At 40.7% G+C, this 25,004-nt stretch overlaps 1 protein-coding gene across 2 annotated transcripts in view; it reads left to right on the top strand.

Moving 5' to 3' along the window:
• Positions 1-25,004, top strand: part of TRPC6 (transient receptor potential cation channel subfamily C member 6) — a 190,835-nt gene that overhangs the window by 101,742 nt on the left and 64,089 nt on the right. For both annotated transcript variants that reach the window (XM_073337992.1, XM_073338002.1), the window contains exon 2: positions 19,977-20,751. In XM_073337992.1, the coding sequence (XP_073194093.1) occupies positions 19,977-20,751 (775 nt within the window). The remainder of the gene's footprint in view (positions 1-19,976; positions 20,752-25,004) is intronic.

Below are 25,004 nucleotides of genomic sequence, written 5' to 3'. Positions count from 1 at the left end.
TCTTTAAACTCTCTCCTGTAATAAAGGCATCCAAAATCATGCATAATATTCCAGTTATGATCTTGCCAACTCTTTGTAATAAGCCATTATGATTGTTCTAGTTTGTGTTCACAAAAAATGAATCAATAATAAATTTCAAGGCTCATCTGGTCACTTGCATAAGGAGGTGGTTGAGGGTAGGAGGGTTCTTTTGAACTGATGTTACATCAGTTAGTTATGTGTAATTTTGTGGGGTTTATATATCTTTTTACATTTACATTTAGAAACTGTGATGGGCACATTTTGCAATATGGAATGAAAAAGCTTGTTCCAGCATTTACTATAGTGCAAAAATAATACTGTGCATACAGCTTGACTTCTTCAGAGCCCTGTACCAACATGAACAAATCTGTGGACACATTCTATTTAGTCTAATGTACTCACTAAACTAGTTTATATGCGCTGTTTTCAGAAGCACTTTGTTCAAAGACAATTCTGACAAGTGTTTCATGAGTGGGAAATAACTTGCCCATAGATTTTTGGTAGCCTGGTTATTCTTACTTTCCATAACCAGCAGCCTTTGGGCTCTCCAAACACTCTAGCAATGTGAAAGAACTCTGATCCGCAGCCTGGGAGAATTAGAACTTAGTTCCTGTTTGGCAGTGAATTTGCACACCATCAAACCACTGAGTCAGCCTGAGGTCTAATATTGTTAGGTGTCAATTAATGAGATTCAGTGGGTCATGAATTTTTTGATAAGAAAGAACATTGTAATTATTGGTACTGTAAATTTAATAGTGCTTCTATTTTCGTTCCCCAGTCTTCACTGTAAGTAAAACAAATGCAAGTTAATCTAAGACCAAAGGCTTGCCACAGACATAGTCTTTCTGGCAGAGGCTATGACATGGGTGGATCTGTTTTGTTTGCTGATCAAGGATAATGTATAGATGCTTTGTTTTCAGCGTGTTGCATTATGGCCAGATCCTGTGACTCGGACTCTCACATGGACTTCTGGCTGCTTAAAAACTGTAAAATAAGGCCCTAGATAATGTTGAGGTAAACATTTCCTACCAAGTGAATATTTATTACAGGTACATAATTAAGTAGAAATAATCACTGTTTATTTTGTTCTGCTTCAAGTACCAGATTTAATTACAAAACCAGTTCACACTATACTTTCTGTAAATTATGGCAAATTGGTAAAATAGGGAATTTATTTCATACAGAGTAAGTATATGGGGGAGGGGAAAATCCACTGAAGTCCCCGAACCTCACCACAGCAGTATGTGCTGCCAATATTTTAATGAGAGATTCTCTCGAAACTGTTTAATCTCAGTCTGTGATAAACTCTGTCATCCAGAGGAAAAGCTAGCACAGATAGAATCTATATTTTTGATTTCCCATTTAAGGAAATCCCTTTAGGCTAATCACAACCGAGGAAGGAGGAAGCACCACTGAGCAAACAAACTTATTTTAAGTGCCCATTGTTGGAAATGTTTATTCTTTGTTCTCGTAAATCATACTGAGTACATTGGTGGCACAGCAGTGAATTGATGTAACTTCAAGTAGGAAAGTGAAATGAAGAGCTTTTTGATCAACTGCAGGGTTTTGTTTTTTTTTTACTGGTGGACTTAAACTTAACCTTATCTCTGGGGCAGGGACCATGGCACTGATCCGAAATCCACTGAAGTGGATGACAGATGACAGATGACAGATGACAGAACTGATGACAGATGACATCAAATTTAGCTGACAAATTTAGATGACAAATTTAGCAGATGACAGAACGAGGAGTAATGGTCTCAAGTTGCAGTGGGGGAGGTTTAGATTGGATATTAGGAAAAACTTTTTCACTAAGAGGGTGGTGAAACACTGGAATGAGTTACCTAGGGAGGTGGTAGAATCTCCTTCCTTAGAGGTTTTTAAGGTCAGGCTTGACAAAGCCCTGGCTGGGATGATTTAACTGGGAATTGGTCCTGCTTCGAGCAGGGGGTTGGACTAGATGACCTTCTGGGGTCCCTTCCAACCCTGATATTCTATGATTCTATGATTCTATGATCCTTTCCCTTGTCTTCACTGGACTTTGGATCAGGCCCCATATTTGTTCAGCCCCTAGCACAATGGTGTCCAATCCTGATTCAGTGTACTAATAAATAATAATAATTTCTGTTCACCCACCAAGTAGAGAGCCATCAATCCTGCAAAAGGAAGTGGTGCATGTCAATATGAAAATATAGCCTGCGAAAGCACCAGGAATAGATAATGTACCAGCACAATTGTTAAAAGCGATTGGTATTGCGGTATTGATCTCATATGGAAAATTTGCAGTGATGTATGGATGACTAGAAATTGGCCAGATGTTTGGACAAAGGGAATAGTTCTGCCCTCACCAAAGAAGGGAGACATAAGAGAGAACAGTAACATTCATATTATCTTCCTGATACAGCACATGAGCAAAGTTCTGCTCCACGTAATATAGGATCACATGAAGCGAATGATAGAAGCAGAACTACCAGTACAACAAGCTGGTTTCAGAGAAAGATGAGGCACACGTGATCAAATCGCAATCATCTGTCACATCATTGAAAAATGCAGGGAATATAATCACCAACTGATTATATGTTTCACTGACTATTCAAAAGCCTTCCATATTGTCTGTCGTGACCAGCCTTGGAGTATATTGGCTGACATAAGGACTCCAAAGCATCTCACCGAACTCATTGCAAGTCTCTATCATCAACAATAGACCATCGTGTGAACAGCAACAGGTGACAGTGAGTGGTTTTGCACTGGGCAGGGTGTGAGACATGGAAGCATTCTGTCCCCAAACCTTTTAACATGTATGTATAATTTATTATGAGACAAGCCCTAGAAGATTCTAAGTGGATGGAGTTGAGATTTCTGTTGGATTGGATTTCCTCTTTACCAGCTTGAGATACTCTGATGACATGACACTCTGCTACAACCACTGATGCAATGCAACGCAACGGATGTTGGAGTCTGTTAAAACAGTTTATGACTGTCTCTCAATGAGGTGAAAACAAAATGGATGCACATTGACATGATGTCATTAATAAAGGGAAGGGTAAACCCCTTTGAAATCCTTCCTGGCCAGGGGAAAGCTCCTCTCACCTGTAAAGGGTTAAGAAGCTAAAGGTAACCTCGCTGGCACCTGACCAAAATGACCAATGAGGAGACAAGATACTTTCAAAAGCTGGGAGGAGGGAGAGAAACAAAGGGTCTGTGTGTCTGTCTATATGCTGGTTTCTGCCGGGGATAGACCAGGAATAGAGTCTTAGAACTTTTAGTAAGTAATCTAGCTAGGTATGTGTTAGATTATGATTTCTTTAAATGGCTGAGAAAAGAATTGTGCTGAATAGAATAACTATTTCTGTCTGTGTATCTTTTTTGTAACTTAAGGTTTTGCCTGGAGGGGTTCTCTATGTTTTTGAATCTAATTACCCTGTAAGATATCTACCATCCTGATTTTACAGGGGGGATTTCTTTATTTCTATTTACTTCTATTTTTTATTAAAAGTCTTCTTGTAAAACACTGAATGCTTTTTCATTGTTCTCAGATCCAAGGGTTTGGGTCTGTGGTCACCTATGCAAATTGGTGAGGCTTTTTATCCAACATTTCCCAGGAAAGGGGGGGTGCAAGTGTTGGGAGGATTGTTCATTGTTCTTAAGATCCAAGGGTCTGGGTCTGTAGTCACCTAGGCAAATTGGTGAGGCTTTTTACCAAACCTTGTCCAGGAAGTGGGGTGCAAGGTTTTGGGAAGTATTTTGGGGGGAAGGACGCGTCCAAACAGCTCTTCCCCAGTAACCAGTATTAGTTTGGTGGTGGTAGCGGCCAATCCAAGGACAACGGGTGGAATATTTTGTACCTTGGGGAAGTTTTGACCTAAGCTGGTAAAGATAAGCTTAGGAGGTTTTTCATGCAGGTCCCCACATCTGTACCCTAGAGTTCAGAGTGTGGGAGGAACCTTGACACATGATTAACAAAATCAAGATGCAAATGGATATCACAATTAACAGTCAAGTTGTAGTTTAGGCAGTAGATGAATTCAGTTATCCGGTATCATATATATCCAACCAGGGAGGCTGTTCAGTAAATTTGAAAGAAGAGTAGGAATGGCTCACTCAGCCATGGCCTTCCTTACAAAGGTTTGGAAAAAATGTGGCATCTCGATATGTATGGAGGTTCAACTGGTGAAATTGTAGGAAATTAATACTCCTGACAAGAAGAAAATTAAAGACTTTGAAATGTGGTGTTGGTGAAGACTCTTGGGTATCACCTGTACTGCAAAGAAAATGAATGCTTATATTAGAAATATTGTTGGAAAGAAACAGACCCTGCTGTCGGAACTCAACAGGTGCAAACTTATGTCTCTTAGTCACATCAGGCACAGAGATGAAAATAACATTGAGAAAGATATTATGGAAGGAATGGTGGCAGGCCATCATAGCAGGGGCTGACCAGTGATCAGATGGATAAATGGCACGTGACAGGTCAATTGAAGGTCAGCTGTTGATTGCTCAAAGCTAGCAATGGCTCTAGAAAGCGTCCAAAAATTCTGCTACGATGTCACCAATATTCAGATATGAAAAAAGGGATTTTACTTACTTAATTACCAAGTACAAATTGTAAGAATAAGTAAATATAATGGTTGTGGGAATGATATAATTTAAAAACATTTAAATTTATATGTAGTTTAGTTACAATCTTTGGTCCCAACAAGTTTCCAGTGCCCCTGTTGATTTCATTAAGAATGGTTGCCCTTACAACAATGCATAGAATACAACTTTGTTATGTGTATCTTCTTCCATAAAACTGTGTCAAAACATTTAATTCAGGGTCACATTCTCTGATGGCGTAAATGGGCACAGATCTGAGAGGTTTGATGGGAGTTTCATTTACACCAAAAGAGAACAATAACATAAAAGAAGGATAGGCAAGGGATGTAATTAAGGTGAGATTTGGGAAGGGCCATCATGAACCTCACCAGTTTCCACTCCAAGTGTAATGCACATTTCTTTGACCTTACCTTGGCTAATATAAACAGTTATATTTATGTAAAAACAAAAACCTACCCAAACACTGCACTGCATACACTTCTCTCTCTGGGAAGAGGATGAGACAATAAACAACACATGAACAGATGTTAGTCATGTTGCTTAATGTTCTACCAGAAGGCCCTCAGATACTATGGTGATGAGCATGGTATAAAAACCTATATTGAATAGAGGAGGCAGAGATACAGACAGCCATTCCAGATGGCAGACAGTGCAGAGTGGAGAGTACTCACACTATCAGTAGCAACTGGGTGTGGAAGGACAGAGAGTATGCCAGTGAGAGAGAAGTGGAGGGAGCGAGGAGAGGGAGTAGAGAGAAGCTAGTTCATGACATTGGTTGGGACAAAACAATGAAGAGTTTCAAAAACAAGGACAATTTTGAACTGGAGTGTGAAGTGATTGTTGAGCCAATGCATTTTCTGAAGAGTTTGTATTAGCTAGAAGGCAGTGAACACAACCTGGAGTTTAAGGAGCTCACAATAGTCAAAGTGAGAGGAGAGGAAGGGGTAGGCAAGGATTTCAGCAGAGGATTTCAGAGACTCATGGCAGTGGGAGATGCAGGCATGTGCTTGTTTTAATGATTATCTTGCCAAACCTTTCCTTTGCTAAAAGTAAGAAATGGATTAAGATCCATACATAACAGATGCTGGTCACATCGCTCAGGGCTTCACTCTGCTGTCATTGAAGTCAATTCTAAAACTCTGATTGTGTAAATGGTCACAGCTCTGTTGGCTTCACTGGAGCAGGGTCAGTCCCATAATGTGCTATTGGAAGGGGTTCATATACCACAGTGTGTTTAAGAACCTGACCAAAATATAATAGAACTTTTACTTTAATTTCATTAAATCATATTACAGAGGTTAAATTTGTATTACTCTGGGTTAGTCCATGTTATAGCTTACTATAGCTAACACATTTTAATTGAAAGTAGTATGATTATTTTATTAACGCTAAAAAGAAATACATTTAATCTGGATATTAAACCTTTTGTTAACTTTTGTCACAATGCTTATATTTGATTCAAAACCATTTATTAAAGGGAAGCAGAGCAACATATATTCTTCGGCTGTGTAAAATAGAGCACACAATTTGTTCCTCCTAGCAACTAAATTGCATTGTTGACATTTCAAATGGGGATGGATGATTTCATTTCTTTTTACTCCAGCATGTTTCACTGTGTGGAATCAGAGCTGCACTATTTCTCCAACAGTGAAAAAAGTAGGAAACTAAGGTCGGTGAAATAAATTGTTGGTTATTTCATCTGAAAGAAATCAAAAGGATTCAGGGCACAGCTGGGGCTGCTTGTAACTATAATATACACTGAGAAGTGTATTTATTTGACATTTTGTAGTGAAATCATTTTTCAAGTGGCTTGTATAGAAACATTTATTCTGCTGTAAAGCATAATGCAAAATGATTAAATGCAGCCAGAGCAATATTATGTTTAGATGTAAATTCATTGAAAGTATGTCAGATTAGTTAGCACAAAAACATTTAGGATAACTGAATTATTTTCTACAAAAAACAGATATTTAAAACAATTTTTTGTATTCAAAATTGCCATGGAAAATGTCCTCTTTCCTCTATGGCCCTTCAGGAAATATGTTATTTTTAACAAAAAGCATTTCCTAATCTTACTACTTTTTTAAACAGTCATCCCATTTAATGCTTTTAACTTGTGCTTGCATATCTGAACTATACTCAAGGAAGGAGAAACAGGAAGAAGAGAAAATAGGTTGGAAGAAAGAATATAATTTCATAAACAAAATCTGTTTTTTTCTCATCAAAATTTTCATCACAGCCCCAGTCTCGTCAACTTTTACCTGTTTTTTTAATTATACATTTTTTTCATGGTTTTGAAATGCTGTAGCAAAAAAAAAAGGGGACAGGGAAGATTCTCTTTACATCAATCCAGCAATCCAGTGCAGACAGATTTATTCCTCTAAATGTCTCTTAAAATGTGGTGGTAATTAATCATTTAATGAATTTGCATATCATTACACTTGTAAATAGACTTACAAATAGTACAGTATAGTCATTTTTCATATTTTCATATATATGTTTATACATTTTCTCTCCCTGGATTGACATGAAGATTTATTACTACACTTTAGAGGCAACTGAAGTTGCATCAATCTCAAACTCTAAAACCACAGATCACATCCAAGTAAGTTCATGAGACACATGTACAAGATGTATAATACACCATTAGGATTACATTACAACTCTAACTCCATTAATTATAAAAAGTTTGATTTTCTCTGAGCATTAAAAAGTATTTAGATTCAAGGACACTGGATCCTACTAGAGTGTGCAAAGTGGCAATATTTACAAATAAAGGAAGAGAAGACATTTTTCACTTGCTCCCCGAACAAAGCATCACTAAATTAATTTTGGACAAGAATATTCACAGGGACATGGGTACAGTTGGTTGAAAATATTCTTTCAAAATGTGTCTGTTACATCTATGACCTTCCTTTGGCAGTAGAACTGTGGGGCTTAAGCCACGGAGGACTGACCAAAGCCTTTCATAACAGGACTAATTTCACCCTTGGCTCTTTATTTAATTCTTCGTATGAACCATGAAAAAAATTAATCTGTCTCACTAGCAATGATAAATATAATTTTTTTCAATGGTCAGTAAAGATTTAGTTTAGGAGAAAAAAACCTTAGTAAGGAACTTGATGAAGAGGTGAAGATGCAATTGTTTATTCTGGAGCCATAAAAGGCAATTGGTTTGGATATTATGTAGAAAAATAAGTAGGCAAAGGATGACAGAAACATCTTCACTTTCACAGCAGGCACATCTTTTAAAGAATGTCTTTAATTGCACAAAGTAAATATCACTGTTGATCATGTGTTTGGGAACCTGAAAAGACACACAGTATCAGGTACATCTTTTCATCCAGACAACATTTTCAAATCTTCTCTATTTAATTATTTTAAATTTGTACAATCACACACTTCAGTAAAATAGTGCATGCAGGCCTACATAATAAAATGTTTCACAGTGCAGGGCTACTGCACATATATTTCCTGTCTGTGGTAAAGCAAGGGCACCTATTCTAGGCTCCAGAGTCCTCAGCCATCGCCTCTCTTGGCCAGAGACCTGCATTTCTCTCCCTTCTAACCAGGGTATTTACAAGCTGAAAACTTTCCTGACTATACTGTGACCTCCCCAGCAAAAGACAGACTGCTAGGAAGGCCGGCTTTGCTTCTTTCCTCAGAGACGGTACACAATGTAATTGCCACAGTTAAGTTGCCACACAGCACTTTCTAAACAAGCACATTTATTCTTAAGGCGAAAGCATTACAGAGAAAACATTAAAAACAATAAAAGAACCTATGCATATACTAATAAACTTAACAGAGATAATCCCACAACTCCAGCAAGAGTTCTGGTTGGTGCTAATTCCTTCAAACCCCCAATATAGGGTTTTTTCCTGTGGTCACCAGTTCATAACAGCTTTTATCCAGAACTAGCTCTCAAACCTTATGGAACATCTGTGGGTCAAAGACCTTCCAACCCCTTCCAAAGATTCAAGTCCCCTTGGACCAGAGGTCCTGTCCATTTGCTGGATCAGAAAGAAGACCCTGATTCAGTTTTAACTCAATCTATTTAACTACAGTTAATTTAAACTGTAGCTCCTTGGAGAATCCAGTTTGAACTAGTAAATACAAACCTCTCTCCAGCTGGTAATAGCTCTCTGGAGGTGTTACAACCTGAGTGAATTTACCTAACCACCTGCCACTATTCTTAATTCCTGGAGGGCTGTGGTCCCCGTCCCCCATAGAAATAAATACAATCCCTCAATAGTACATACACATTTGCATTTTTAATACAATAAGCTCTTAAAATATTTAAACTTAATTCAATAAGTTTTAACTTCATTCAATAAGTATCAGGGGTAGCCGTGTTAGTCTGTAACCACAAAAACAACAAGGAGTCTGGTGGCACCTTAAAGACTAACAGTTTTATTTGGGAATAAGCTTTTGTGTGTAAAACACCACTTCTTCATATGCAACACCACTGAAGAAGTGGTGTTTTACCCATGAAAGTTTATGCCCCAATAAATCTGTTAGTCTTTAAGGTGCCACCAGACTTCTTGTTGTTTTAATTCAATAAGGGTTATCTAGGATATTACAGGGTATTTTCATATCTATCACAGTTCTGTTGATAATAATGACTAAGGGATAACTGGCTTAAGAACATAAGATTGGCGATACTGAGTCAGACCAAAGGTCCATCCAGCCCAGTATCCTGTCTACCAACAGTGGCCAATGCCAGGTGCACCAGAGGGAGTGAACCTAACAGGTAATGATCAAGTGATCTCTCTCCTGCCATCCATCTCCATCCTCTGACAAACAGAGGCTAGGGACACTATTCCTTGCCCATCCTGGCTAATAGCCATTAATGGACTTAACCTCCATTAATTTATCCAGTTCTCTTTTAAACCCTGTTATAGTCCTGGCCTTCACAATCTCCTCAGGCAAGGAGTTTCACAGGTTGATTGTGCGCTGAGTGAAGAACAACTTCCTTTTGTTTGTTTTAAACCTGGTACCCATTAATTTAATTTGGTGGCCCCTAGTTCTTATATTATGGGAACAAGTAAATAACTTTTCCTTATTCACTTTCTCCACACCACTCATGATTTTATACACATCTATCATATCCCCCCTCAGTCTCCTCTTTTCCAAGGTGAAAAGTCCTAGCCTCTTTAATCTTTCCTCATATGGGACCTGTTCCAAACCCCTAATCGTTTTAGTTGCCCTTTTCTGAACCTTTTGTAATGCCAATATATCTTTTTTGAGATGAGGGGACCACATCTGTATGCAGTATTTGGGCCTACCATGGATTTATATAAGGGCAATAAGATATTCTCCATCTTATTCTTTATCCCTTTTTTAATGATTCCTAACATCCCATTTGCTTTTTTGACTGCCACTGCACACTGCGTGGATGTCTTCAGAGAACTGTCCATGATGACTCCAAGATCTTTCTCCTGATTAGCTGTAGCTAAATTAGCCCCCATCATATCGTATGTGTAGTTGGGGTTATTTTTTCCAATGTGCATTACTTTACATTTATCCACATAAAATTTCATTTGCCATTTTGTTGCCCAATCACTTAGTTTTGTGAGTTCTTCACAGTCTGCTTTGGTCTTAAATATCTTGAGCAGTTTAGTATCTTCTAAAAACTTTGCCACCTCACTGTTTACCCCTTTCTCTAGATCATTTACGAATAAGTTGAATAGGATTGGTCCTAGGACTGACCCTTCGGGAACACCACTAGTTACCCCCCTCCATTCTGAAAATTTACCATTTATTCCTACCTGTTGTTCCCTGTGTTTTAACCAGTTCTCAATCCATGAAAGGATCTTCCCTTTTATCCCATGACAACTTAATTTATGTAAGAGCCTTTGGTGAGGGACTTTGTCAAAGGCTTTCTGGAAATCTAAGTACACTCTGTCCATTGGATTCCCCTTGTCCACATCTTTGTTGACCCCCTCAAAGAACTCTAATAGATTAGTAAGACATGATCTCCCTATTGAGAAACCATGTTGACTTTTGCGCAACAATTTATGTTCTTCTATGTGTCTGACAATTTTATTCTTTACTATTGTTTCAACTAATTTGCCCGGTACTGATGTCAGACTTACCAGTCTGTAATTGCTCTTCTTAAATATTGGCGTTTACATTAGCTATCTTCCAGTCATTGAGTACAGTAGCTGATTTAAAGGACAGGTTACAAACCATAGTTAATAGTTCCAAAATTTCACATTTGAGTTCTTTCAGAACTCTTGAGTGAATGCCATCTGGTCCCAGTGACTTGTTACTGTTAAGTTTCTCAATTAATTCCAAAACCTCCTCAGGTGACACTTCAATCTGTGACAATTCCTCAGATTTGTCACCTACAAAAGATGGCTCAGGTTTGGGAATCTCCCTAACATCCTCAGCCAGGAAGACTGAAGCAAAGAATTCATTTAGTTTCTCTGCAATGACTTATCATCTTTAAGTGCTCCTTTTGTATCTCAATCCTCCAGGGGCCCCACTGGTTGTTTAGCAGGCTTCCTGCTTCTGATGTACTTAAAAAACATTTTGAGTTTTTGGCTAGCTGTTCTTCAAACTCCTTTTTGGCTTTTCTTGTTACATTTTTACATTTAATTTGGCAGTGTTTATGCTCCTTTCTATTTACCTCACTAGGATCTGACTTCCACTTTTTAAAAGATGCCTTTTTATCTCTCACTGATTCTTTTACATGGTGGCTCTTTTCTAGTTCTTTTACTGTGTTTTTTAATTTGGGGCATACATTTAAGTTGATCCTCTATTATGGTGTCTTTGAAAAGTGTCCATGCAGCTTGCAGGGATTTCACTCTAGTCACTGTACCTTTTAATTTCTGTTTAACTAACCTCATTTTTGCATAGTTCCCCTTTCTGAAATTAAATGCCACAGTGTTGGGCTGTTGAGGTGTTCTTCCCACCACAAGAATATTAAATGTTATTATATTATGGTCACTATTTCCAAGCGGTCCTGTTATAGTTACCTGTTGGACCAGATCCTGTGCTCCACTCAGGACTAGATCGAGAGTTGCCTCTCCCCTTGTGGGTTCCTGTACCAGCTGCTCCAAGAAGCAGGCATTTAAAGTATTGAGAAATGTTGTCTCTGCATTTATTCTGAGGTGACAAGTACCCAGTCAATATGGGGAGAATTGAAACCCCCCACTATTATTGAGCTTTTGAGTTTTTGATTTTGATAGCCTCTCTAATCGCCCTTAGCATTTCATCGTCACTATCATTGTCCAGGTCAGGTGGTCGATAATAGATCCCTACTGTTATATTGTTATTAGAGCATGGAATTACTATCCATAGAGATTCTGGAACATGTGGATTCATTTAAGATTTTTATTTCATTTGATTCTACATTTTCTTTCACATATCGTGCCACTCCCCCCTTTCCTCCCCCCGCACGACCTGTTCTGTCCTTCCAATATATTTTGTACCCCAGAATGATTGTGTCCCATTGATTGTCCTCACAATCAATTACCTTGGTGGTAATACTGCTAAAAAGGATCAGTGGGATGTAGCGGATCACAAATTGAATATGAGTCAACAATATGATGCCATTGCAAAAAAGGCTACAGTGGAGTCGCATCTTATGCGGCGGTTAGATTCTAAAGTCAGCGCGTAAGGCGAAAATCGCATATAGTCAAAATTACCCTTGAAAATCCATTAAATTGCCCATAAAGTACAGTATACTTTACCTGGTTTTATGTATACAACCCTGTACAGTAATATGTATAAATGTATAATGTATGCAGAATGTAAAGTATATAATAAAGAATACATATGCAAAATATAATTTTACAGTACTATATTTGTAATTACATAAAAGAGAGAGAGAGAGAGAGAGAGATTGGCCCTGTACACACTCCGATGATTAGTCTTCCTCTTCCCCTGACAACACTATTGGGGGGTCATCAGGGCTTGATGTCGATCCAGGAGACGGAGGTGACGGAGAGCAAGTTAGACGAAGTGGTTGGCTCTGGTTCAGCTTGAGAAGTTGATTGCGCAGGCTCATCTGCTGCTGGTTGTTTTACCTTGAAAAACATTGTGATCGGCAACTATCACTGTTGTCTCTTGAGTTGCTCAAACATTTCTTGATATGGTCTCAAATCATCCATAATACTACGTGTGATTTTGAGGCTTCGTTCCATAGAGGGATCGTATTCAGAAATTAAATCATTCCAGTGTTTCGCTGCTTGGAACACTTCAGCAAATTTATGAAGATTCCAACTTGCTGGTTCTTCCTGTTCATCGTCGTCATCTTCATCTTCTGTAGACGATTTTATCAGTTCCTCTAATTCTTCGTTAGTCAGTGTTTCTCTATGGCTCTCAATTAATTCTTCAATTTCTTCCTCAAGGATGTCGACAAAGCCATCGCTACCCACTTGCCTGGCCACCTGAACAATGTGTTTCACTTCTTTGTCAATGGTCGGGAAACCCTTAAAATCATTCACACATTCTTTCCATAGGATTCACCAATTGACTGTTTCGGGCTTGATTGCATCCATTGCCTGTTTAATATAAGTGATACAATCGGCGATGTTGAAGGACTTCCAGCACTCCATCACATAAAGATTGGGGTCAGCATCCATAGCGCTACGTATCCGTGAGAATGTAAGCCTCATGTACGTGGCCTTGAAACAGCAAATCACGCCTTGGTTGAGAGGTTGGCGGATGGAGGTGATATTGGGGGGGGGGAGAAAGATGACTTCAACATTGTTATGCGCAAACCGGAGGGCCGCAGGGTGGCTACGAGCATTGTCTACTATCAGCAACTCCTTAAAGTCAAGTCCTTTCTCTTCGAGGTACCACTTGACCTCCGGAATGAAACACTTGTGGAACCAATCCAGAAATAATGCTGCCGTCACCCAAGCTTTTTTATCTGATTGCCAGAACACAGGCAGGAGATTTTTGTTCTTGCCTTTAAGGGCACAGGGATTTGCAGTCCTGTAGAGCAAGTCTGGCTTTATTAAATGCCCAGCCCCATTGCTACAAAACAACACAGTTACACGGTCTTTAGATGTTTTGTCTTTCTGATTTAGAAATGTAAGTGCGGCTGGGCATTTTTTTCCATAAGAGCCCAGTCTCATCAGCATTAAAAACTTGTTCCGGAAGATAGCCCTTTTCTTCTATGATTTTCTTTAATTGTTCGGGGTAGGCTTTTGCTGCCTCTTCATTGGCAGATGCAGCTTCACCAGTAGTCTGCACGTTTTTGAGGTTGAAGCGGTTCCTAAAACTGTTAAGCCAACCTTGGCTGGCTTTGAATTCCTTCTCATCAGAAGGCTGTCCCTCTTCAGCAGGAGGTTTGAACAGCGTGTAGAGGCTAAGAGCCTTTTCTTGCAACGTATTGCCATCGATAGGCACACGTTTACGGTTCATGTCTTCCAGCCATAAGTTTAATGCCTTTTTAGTCTTCACTAAAGTCTTATCACACACCTGGCTCATCACGTTAGCAGTTATTGGAGTACTTGATGCCACAGCTTGATGAATTTCTCTTTCTCGAATCTTGATGGCACGGATACAAGATTCGTTGCAGTTGCGTCCATATTTACTCTCCACGTTGGAAACCAACATGCTGTCTCTCAATAAGTCCAACACAGCCAGTTTTTCCTACAGCGTTGGAACAGATCACTGTTTCTTCGGTTGAGCACCAGATGAAGTAGTTGGCTTGTGTTTAGGGGCCATGTTGTATGAAAAATACATATCTTTAAACACTAGAATCACACTCAGCGTGGCAAGATGCTCACGCTATGAGAGGCACGTGGGAATTGAGACTGGCTGAGGGAACAGCAGATTCATGTCTCCCATCTCACGCTCACTCCAGGGTATACGCTCATTGAGCGGAATGGTGGGCGGAATCACCCACGCTATTTATCTTGTTGTTTTTCTTTCTTTTTTGCCGAGTGCGTATTGTTGAATTTGCATAAGTTAACTGCACGCATGATGCGACTCAACTGTATTATGATTCTGGAGTTTTTAAACATAAGTTTTGTATGTAAGTGTAATGGGGTGGCTGCCCCACTCCTGCAGAAAAGGGGTAAAAGCAGCCCTGGAGAGGGCTGTGGCTGGGAACAGCTAGGCTGATTGGGGAAAGCAGCCACAGCTGGGGCCACACCGCAATCAGACCACAGCTGGCCCTTATAAGAGGGCTATGGGCCAGAAACTGGAGAAGTCTCACTCTAGCCCTGGAGTGGGAAGGGCTAGCTGCCTGAGAGCGAGGTACCTTAAGCGGAGCAGTACTGGGGAAGGGCAAAGGGAGCTGGGGAGCTCCAGCCTGGTAAAACCCCAGGATGCAGGCCTTGGTAAAGGCCCAGAAAGGTACTGGCGCTGCAGCAGGGCAGCCTGGGAATAGGCAAAGGCAGCAGGTCCTATCCCCTTGCCAATGATGAGTGGCCATTACACTGCAGTTTGCCCCAGTGAGCGGGGGCTAGGTGATGACTGGCAGTAGCCACTGAGGCACAGGGGGTTTAGAGGGTTGGGGGGTCCCCTGGGAGGGGAGACCCAGAGCGTGGGGGTACAGCTGGGGCAGAACCCTGAGGTAAAGGGGCATACGGGTCCAGGAGGGACATGGGAGCCAGTGGCAGGCAAGACACCGGCCTGCAGAGGGTGCTCTGGGCTGGAAAAAGCTAATTCTCGAGACAACCAGCGGGAGGCACCGCACCAGTGAAGTGTAGTCTCGCTACAGTAAGACCCAGAATGTGATTGTCCCTCTCCAGTTGGCATTGTTGAGGCCTCAGCAGGAGTGTTGTGCCCAGTTCTGGGTGCCAGACTTTAAGAAATATATTGAAAAATTGGAGAGTCCAGAGGAAAGCAACAAAAGTGATAAAAGCTTTAGAAAACCTGACTCATGATGAAAGGGTAACAAAACTGGACATGTTTAGCCTTGAGAAAAGAAGACAGGGGAGGAACCTGATAAATCTTCAAATATGTTACGGTCTGTTATAAAGAAGATGGTGATCATTTGTTCTCCAGGTCCACTGAAGGTAGGACAAGAAGTAATCTGCAGTAAGGGATATTTAAGTTAGAAACTAGAAGCAATGTTCTAACTGTAAGGATAGTTAAGTATTGGAATAAGCTTCTAAGGGAGGCTGTGGAATCCTCATCATTGGAGGTTTTTAACAGCAGGTTGGACAAACACCTGTCAGGGATGGTGTAGGTTTACTTGGTCCAGTCTCTGCATTGGGGGCTAAACTTGATGATCTCTTGAGGTCCTTTCCCACCTTACATGTCTATAATTCTATGACTTTACAAGAATAAAATATTACTTAATCAATTATGTGTTCATAAACTCACAGTTTCAGAGAATACATTTGCAAATGAAATTGAAACTCGATGACTGGAATTTTCCTCCTCCTTAGTCTTACTATCTCCTTCATCTAAATCTGAGTAATCCTAACTACTGTCTTGCCCTACCCCTGTCATTGCCCATTTAACCAAATTATTAACAATGATTTTATTATTGGCAGAGCTGGTAGTGCCATCTGTAGTTAAAGTTTGCCCAAACTTTCCATGATAAGAACCTGTTTTCATTTACTTTTACATTTGCCAAAGTTTAACTGTTTGAGCTGAAATCTTCTATGCCAGGTGTCTGCCTCAGGCTGAATTGTTTTTTTTTTTGTTTTTTTTTTTGAAAATTTAAGCTAAATGGGATCAGCCATTTTTGAGAATTAGTTTAAGGAAAAATGGGTCAGTTTTTAGATGTTTAAAAATATTCTTACAACCAAATCGCTAATGTTTCCATCCTTTGGAGTAGGGACTTGACATTTTGCAGTGGAATGCCCTGGAGTCAAGGATGTGCCTTTTGCTGTTACCTTGAAAATTTACTCAAATTTGGTCAAGGTATAAATCTCTGAAAAATCTCAGTTTGCACATGCTCAGTAGAGTTATGTTAGAGTGTGGCAGCTAAATTCTTCAAATATTCCACCTGAGTTTCCACACACACTCCTTCCCTGCAGGGGCTGAGCCATTAGCAGTGGTGGCTGTATTGCTGGGGACAGGAACTGCAAGCAGGGAGACTGTCTCTTGTGCTCTCAGTGCTCTTGCTGCTAGGGGATGGGCAGTGTGGAGGTGGAAGAATGCAGCAAGGTGGGGAATGGGGCTGGAGGGAAAGGGAGAATAGGAGCCAAGGGGCAGATAGAACCAAAGCCCTCCTCAGCTGTCCTCTTTTACATCTCTTTGCTCTTCCTTATCTTTAGCCTATCTTTCTCCCACTCCGGCTCTTTCTTTCCAGCCTTACAAGTATGCTTTTGTGTTCCTTATCCTGAAAAAAAAAATCTTTTCAACTACCAAAGTATCTGCCTCCTCCCCTTTTGTCTCTTAAAATTCTGAAATTTGCCGTCAATTCCCTCTGTCTAGATTTTCTCCTTCCCAACCATCTCTTTGGCATTCTCTGCTCCTGTTGCTTCCAAGGTCACTAAAATACACCAAGCAAATCTAAGGCATACCTTCGAGTTTCATCTTACACCTTGCTCTCCTGGCTTCTTTTACCTTTTTCATCATTTTAAGTGTTTCCTCTCTCTGTTGTCCCTTGGTATCTGAATCCTCTCAACCTTTGCCCCTTGTCTCTCTGTTCTCTCTCAAGGCAATCTCATCCATTCTTATGTTTTCAGTTACCACTCATATCTGCATCATTCACAGTTCTACCTCTCTACTCTTGACCCCTCATCCCTTTTGCTCAGGCTTGCACACCTGACCTACAGTTGTTTCTCAGAGGTCTCCTTCGATGTGCTGCTGCACATAGCATTTCTAAAATTAAACCTTTCATCTCTCTCCTTGCTCCATTTCAACATTCTCTACTGCAGTTGCCAACCCCACACAGTCCTTCATTCCCTTAGGCTCACAGTCTCAGGTGCTACAGAAGTCAAATGTTATTTTTGTTTTTCTTATTATTATTCTTATTTCCATTGCTTCCTCTCTTCCTTCTCCACCAATATGTATGTTCTTGCCAAATACTGTAACTTCTTCCTGATGCTATGATTTCTCAAACTTCTGTCTTTTCCTGGGTGAGAATTTTTTTCCCTTGAAAAAAACCAACAAAAACAATAAATTGTTTTCACTGATTTTTTTCTTTGATTCTGTGTGTGTGTGTGTTGGGGGGGGGGGGGGGATTGTTGAAGAAATGAAAAAAATGGCATCAAACCCACAACATTTTCATTGTCAAGTTGGGTGGGGGGAGAATTTGAAAACCTGAAAAAATTTAGTTAAAAATGGATGATTCTCACAAAAGTTTCCATTTAGATAAAAACGCCATTTTCTGTCAAACAAATTTTCAACTCGCAATTGAGGTTAACCTTTTATTTAACACTAAGATGAGTAACTCTGTTTTCTCCATTGTGCCTGAATCTATTGTCCATGTTGCCCACATAGAGCCATGGGGAATTCTAACTCTCTTTTTCCCTTGTTTGAGCACATATTCATAGCCCTAAATGTCATCAATAATCTTATAATCGGACCCCTTTCTTTGTATTTTTTGGGTAATGGCCAGTGTCGTGGTCTCTAGTCATAACATATTATTAGCTACAAGTACATTACACCACTCTGCAGCTATGTTTTGGAAAACTGTTCTATCTATAGACTGGGGACATGGGCACGTTGGAAGAAAAACAATGCTGGAAGAAATTTCTTCTTCTGGACAAGATTGGTCGATAGAGAAGCTTGATAGGAACCATAGCTATATAAATGGTCTGAGTCTTTTCCCTCCGCTTTTGTGATGATGTTTTCATTTCTAGTTTAAGAGGTGAGATTTATATTTGCCATGTCTTGTTTAACATCTGAGTTTATGTTCATGAGTAAGCAATATCTCAGGAATACTGTATATATTGCTTTGTTGCAATCTGCAGTATTTTATGAAAATGTGTAAGAAAGGAATAAAATATTTTTTTTAAAAGCCAGTAGAGTGCCATCGAGCTACAACTGGGGAAAAAAAGAAAAGAAAAAAGCACAAAATTGTAGTGGATGTTGGATACTAGCGATGTAATTCTAGAAGGCCAAATCAATTTGAAAATGATTTTCTGCAGGGGGTTAAAAGCTTAGTTTTTCCAGATTACCTATTATTCTCTTTTCTTGTTAATGAAAATTGGATATATTTTGTACCAAGAAATCACTGCAAAAATAGAGTTGTTCTCAACAAATGCAGTATAGCCAACCCCAAGTTTTCAAAATGTTTCACTTCACGTTTCAGCAGTCAAGACAAGAGCGAGTGCCAAGCAGTGGACTAAGGTTTTAACAGTGGGAATAGAAGAAAAGGTACAGATTTTAGAGCAGTTAAAAAGGAAAAGGTGACAAGATTTCATGGCAGACATCAAGACTGCAAGCCAGAATAATTGAGAGGATGGTGAAGGAAGGAATTGGCAAGGTTTAATGGAGCAGGAGATTACATGTTCAGTTTCTACCAGGTTCAGGTTGAATTGGCAACTGGACATTCCAGACTAGATGTCAGAGAAACAGCTGCGGATAATAAAAATAATAATAAATACTGAGCTCTTATTTAGTGTTTTGAATCAGTAGAACTCAAAGCAAGAGTGAATGGAGGGGAAGAAATCAGAGCAAAGAGATTAGGGAATTATTCATGTAGTAGTAACTGAAGGAATGAGAGCAGATGAAGTCAATCAGCACTGAATTGAAGCAATATACTATACACATATTAACATGGGGCCTTTGCACCCTAGCCCTGTTTAGGGTGTTAATCTCAAGCATTTACACATACACAAGTTGTCAGTTGTGCTGACAGGGGTCCACCATCACTCCTCATGTGCCTCCTCTGGCTTCTGAATCACCACTCCTAGTCTACAGGTGGGCTGCAATCCATTTAACCAGGGATGTGAGGTCTCAGGGTGTGCAAATTATTTTGATTTTACCTACTTTGCCTGGACCAGCCATTCATACATGAGACAAATGTGGGACAAGGAATGATGAGTCTCAGTCCTGTAAAATGTTAGATGTTTGCCTGTTATCTGTAGAATTAAAACAAATAATGGAAAGTACTGGAAAGAAAGACCATGGTTCCCAAGTTGGAGTAATTACACTGTCTTTATAGTAGTTACTCCAGATTTACATTGGTGTAACTGAGAGCAAAATTTGGTTCAGTTTCTCTTTCTAAATTAAGATGTGATAACTGTGGGTGAGGTAGGGAAGCAGAGAGTAATAACGGTATCCATTCCAGACTTGTATGGCTATAATGATTATACAGTACAACAAAGTAAGCTTTATGGTCTTACTTCTGCATTAAAAAGTGCACAGCAGATAACTGATGGGGAATTTTTTTTTAGTATTAAGATTTGTGTCCTCCCAAAGTGTAGGTTAAAAATGCACATCTTTTTGCATATGAAAGCATTAATAATATCTCTCTTTCCATTCAGTCGAGGTACTGAGAATAGGCTAGCACTTCGACGACAGACAATACTCCGGGAGAAGGGCAGAAGGGTGGCCAGTCGAGGACCAGCGTACATGTTTAATGATCATTCCACAAGCCTTTCTCTTGATGAGGAGCGTTTTTTGGATGCAGCAGAATATGGGAATATTCCCGTGATTCGTAAAATGCTGGAAGAATGTACCTCACTAAATGTGAACTGTGTGGACTACATGGGGCAGAATGCTTTGCAGCTCGCAGTCGCCAATGAGCATCTGGAGATTACAGAACTTTTACTGAAGAAGGAGAACCTCTCCCGGGTTGGGGATGCCTTGCTCTTGGCTATTAGTAAAGGTTATATTCGGATAGTGGAAGCCATCCTAAATCATCCTGCATTTGCTGAAGGCAAGAGACTTGCATTAAGTCCCAGCCAATCAGAATTCCAGCATGATGACTTTTATGCATATGATGAGGATGGAACCCGGTTCTCCCATGATGTTACCCCAATCATTCTGGCTGCTCACTGCCATGAATACGAAATTGTCCACACCCTTCTGAGAAAAGGTGCTCGCATTGAAAGGCCACATGACTATTTCTGCAAATGCAGTGAGTGCAATCAGAAGCAAAAACATGACTCTTTCAGCCATTCTAGGTCCAGAATCAATGCTTACAAAGGTCTGGCGAGTCCTGCTTACCTCTCCTTGTCCAGTGAAGACCCGGTAATGACTGCCTTAGAACTTAGCAATGAGCTGGCTGTGCTTGCAAACATTGAAAAAGAATTCAAGGTAAGTGTATGGTCAACAGATTCTGATTTGTACAGAATTAGAGAAGTCAGTTAAATGTGCTCCCTGCTGTCCCACTCCTTCTGGGGTAATATCTAGGAGAAACAATGTGGAATGCTAATGGTAAGGACGGATGATGCAGAGCATCAGAAATTGATGTGTCACTCACACTCTCTTTGGCAGTTGCCAGGTATTGAAGAAACATGGAGATTTTGGTACCTTCTCACCCGTAGAAATGGTCATTCTGGGACAGGGCCATAATCACACACTGGCAGGGCAAAGTGAGGTAACTTGTACCTGTTTTGTGGACTGAGGTCTTCAATCCCCAGGAATCTGCTTATTGCCCTATGTGGGCTACCAAAATTGTAATTCATAGCATGGGGAATGGGGTGATAGCACTGAGCTGCTACTCCCCTTCTTGCACAGGTGGGCGGGGACTGAAAAACAAAGGAGGGGAATGGGCACATTTACCCCCACTAGGCCCTGGCCCACTGAGCCTGTGCAGATGGGAAAACAAGCTGTTCCAGGGTTAGGAAGATGGTCGGCTGAGGCTGAGCATCCAGACAGTGTAGTGCAGCACTGTGGTATTGGCTGGCTTAAACAAAAAGTTACCTTACTTTATCCTCAAACCTAGGGGTGAGGTGGGTAGGGTCCTCTCCTGACTCCCACCAGGGTCACTGTTCCCTGGTCTGGAACCCTCCTGCGGTCACTCCTGGTTCTCTGTAGCTGGCACTGGGTTGATCTCTCTCTGCTGGAGGCTGGTCTCCATGGTGCTGGATTGGCCTGGCCCAGGCAGCTAGATTTCACAGCTGTGCAAGAACTCCCTTTGGGGGCAGTGGGAGTTTGGCAGGGACTCCCTGAGCTGAGCTGCCTGGCTTCCTGCTTCCAAACCAAAAATGACACTAAACTATCTGTGTGTTTGAGTCAAGCTGTCCCCTCATTGGGCCTCAGCAGCAGTTTCTACTTCCTTTTGTCCCATCCCTGACTCCAGGCATGCTGGGAAATGAGGTCAGAGGGCTCTGATAGCCATCATATTTGTAGTTGTTCTGGTAGGGCCCCCTTAGAGACTCAGTCTGGAGCTCCAGGAGCCGGCAAACTCCAAATGTTGGGGTGGAGGGGAGAGAGGGGAGAGGGATTACATCTACATTATGTTAATTACTCCTGATTTATGCTGATAAATGAATCTCCTGAGCGCCAGTTGGGATATAAGAGAGTTCGGTCTCTCTGGGCAAAAGGAAACTAGAGGCTGGGACAGAGGAGGTTCTGCAGGGAAACCTTAGGAATAGCGTAGCTGTTTGAGTTTGTATGTTTTGTTGTTGTTTGAGTTAACAGTAAGGTCAAAGCCTGGGAAGTGGGTATGTGTTGATAACACATGCTAGAACTAATTCTGGTCCCAATGAAGTCAGTGAATCTCACTGTCTTCAGTGGGACCAAGATTTCACTCAGGCCATGTTTACACTACACAATTAAGTCAACCTAAGTGAGGTCAACTTAGCGCCATCACAGTAATTACTGTGGTTTTTCATGTCCACACTATCCTCAATCTGTTGGTGGTGTGTGTCCTCTCCAGGAGCACTTGCACCATCTTAAGAGGGGCAGTGTGGGGGGCTGAGATCCCACGGAGCTCCCAACTGGGACCCAACTGCTGCCTGAACTTTCAGCTCCCTGCAGGAGGGAGCTCCATGCAGAGTGGTGATCTGAGAGCCCGAGTGGCAGCTGAGAGGTCTGCGGAGAGCCCAGAGTCCAGGCTCTCAATTCTGGGCAGCAAGGCTCCATCTCTCAGCACTGCTGGGGCTCACAGCTGGAACACCTCCCTCCATCCCCCAATTTCAAAACAGGGACCCTACCAGCAGTGAAACCACACGTGCAGTTTCAGGGCTCCAGCTGTCAATCACGCTGATAGCCAACAGGCGATGCAAGTGTCTATAGAGCAATTAGTTCAGGCTTAGTTTGAGTAGTTCTGAACTTTACAAAATCTGCTGCAAGGCATTTAAACCAGCTCTCTAGCACCTGGCTAGATATGCAACATTCCATGGGTTGGTGCTGTATAAAATCTTTTAACTTTACTGGGCTGGAGTCAACCTTTCCTTTCTTCTAAATTGTTTGCTCTACCACCAAACTATTACCTTCACAATGTTCATAGGGCTATGGATGATATCTGACAAGCATTGTCAGTAATAAATGTACCCTGCAGTCAGGGATATCTGTGAATCAGTGGTGTTATGAAATGAACAAGATTCCTCTTTAATACCGAAGACCTATTCAGCCAAAAAAGGCAGAGTAGGATTCTATTTTATACTTGGATGAGGTAGGAGTGGAATATTTTAAACAAATGTGGGTGTGTTACCATTTGTCACAAATAGTTAATTGCTACAGTGTGAAGTTTGTCTCTCATGCATCCCTAACTCACTCATTATTACACGAAGAAAACAAGCACAAAGTATCAACCTTAAATCTGAATTTCTATCTTTCCTTCTTATATGACCTCCACTAGTGTAGTTACTCAGCATCTCACAACCTTTAGTGCATTTATCCTCTCACCACTCCTCAGAGGTAGGGAAATACTATTATCTCTCTCTTGCAGATGGGGAACTGTAGCACAGAGATGTTAAGTCAAACCAATTACTCAACAAGGTCAAGTTCTTTTTTGTCCACATTTTTAGAGAGATTTGTTACTTGGCTGAGTCCTTGAATGCCAGATATAACCCTAGATCAATTTACAAGGCCTAGTTATAAAAGGGCATGCAGGTAAAATCTTAGATATTGCAGCATAAGCAGTTGTATTCCAATATTGAAAAGTTCATCTTAGAGTTGAAGGGTGAATACAGATTTTAGCCATCCTTCCTGACACTTCCAGGCAAGTGAAAAACACATCAATTTCAACCATACTCCTCATGGAACAAACAAATTTAAAAAGAGATATTAGTCTCAAAACAAGTTCTATCTGGAGTGCTACGATTTAGGTTTTTAATTAATATGTATATATTTCCTTCTTGAGAGACATAAAATGGGTGAATCTGCTTTCCACATCCATATTAATATACAACTCATCATGAAATTGTAAATTTTAGTGCTTGGCTTCTGGTATCTTCTTTGTGGAGAAACCACATTAATTTTCATTGCCACTTTATGACGTATTCAAGATGCCTAGACTTAGATGACATTATTTAAAAATGTGTGTGGCTCTTTTATTTTTGAACAAATATCTGATTGAAATTAAGTGTGAAACATGAATGCAGTCATTTGGCTAATCTATCCAAGTAACAAACTGATGCTATGGTGTTGCAAAGGAATACGAAGCACTGGGCCCATGGGCTAATGAAGAACAAGCACGTTGGTGTGTGTTCTCAGAGATTATCATGGGAATACAGAGAGCCCTGAATTTACCACAGAGAAAGTTAATCACCTGCCTTCCAGGGTGCTCCCAGATGGCAGCTACTAGAGTAGGAAGGATTCTAAGGGGAAGAAGTGAATAGGGGAAAAGTTGAAAGTGGGAACAACAGGAACACTTATAATGGGGAAACAGGAATAAGTCATGGTAATACATTTTACTTTCTCTGGGTATTTTTAACACAGTAAAAAGTCATGGAGTGTTATTTTATCTGGAGACAGTCCCAAGTTTATTTAATCCTTTTATGACTTAAATGTGATTAGAAAAATCATTAAAGGCATCAAAGTTTATGGATGGAGGTTCCGAGTAAACATCTCAAAAGCACAAGGCCTCTACCAGGGTAGGTTGGTCTGGGAAGTGCCTGAGTGCACAGTTTAAACTTTAACTTCATCAGAGCACATCGGGATAGTCTGACAGGGGAAAAGGAAGAAAACACAGAATTAGCCTTCTGGGATGAGGAGAGTTCAAACTCATTGACAGGGATTGGACAGTTATTGGAACCCTACCACCGGAATGATGAGAGTGGAGACCCCAGGAACAGTTCAGAGGCCTGGGAGAACCTGAGACCTTGGGTGATCAGTGGGCGGGGGTTGCCAGTGGGCCCTGTCACAAAGGAAAGGGGGTGAGAGTGCGGCAAATATCCCACCATATTGCTCTTGGTGTGAATATTTGTGGGGTGAGACAGGATTAGGGGGGTGATCCTGGCCCACCAATGTAATTTTTGTGGGTGGAGAATGGTTGGACCCCATAAAGGGCTCCTGGAGAACCACCCTGGGGGTGAAGAGGACTCAAGAGAGCAGCACCTCTAATAAAATAATGAGAACCTGTGGAAGAAGAAACTTCTCCGCCAGATAAAGGGGGGAGG

The sequence above is a fragment of the Lepidochelys kempii genome, chromosome 1, assembly GCF_965140285.1.
Source record: "Lepidochelys kempii isolate rLepKem1 chromosome 1, rLepKem1.hap1, whole genome shotgun sequence".
NCBI classification, from domain to species: domain Eukaryota; kingdom Metazoa; phylum Chordata; order Testudines; family Cheloniidae; genus Lepidochelys; species Lepidochelys kempii.
Note: the sequence above shows the minus strand (reverse complement) of the source record. Positions and strands in the feature narration are given on the sequence as shown.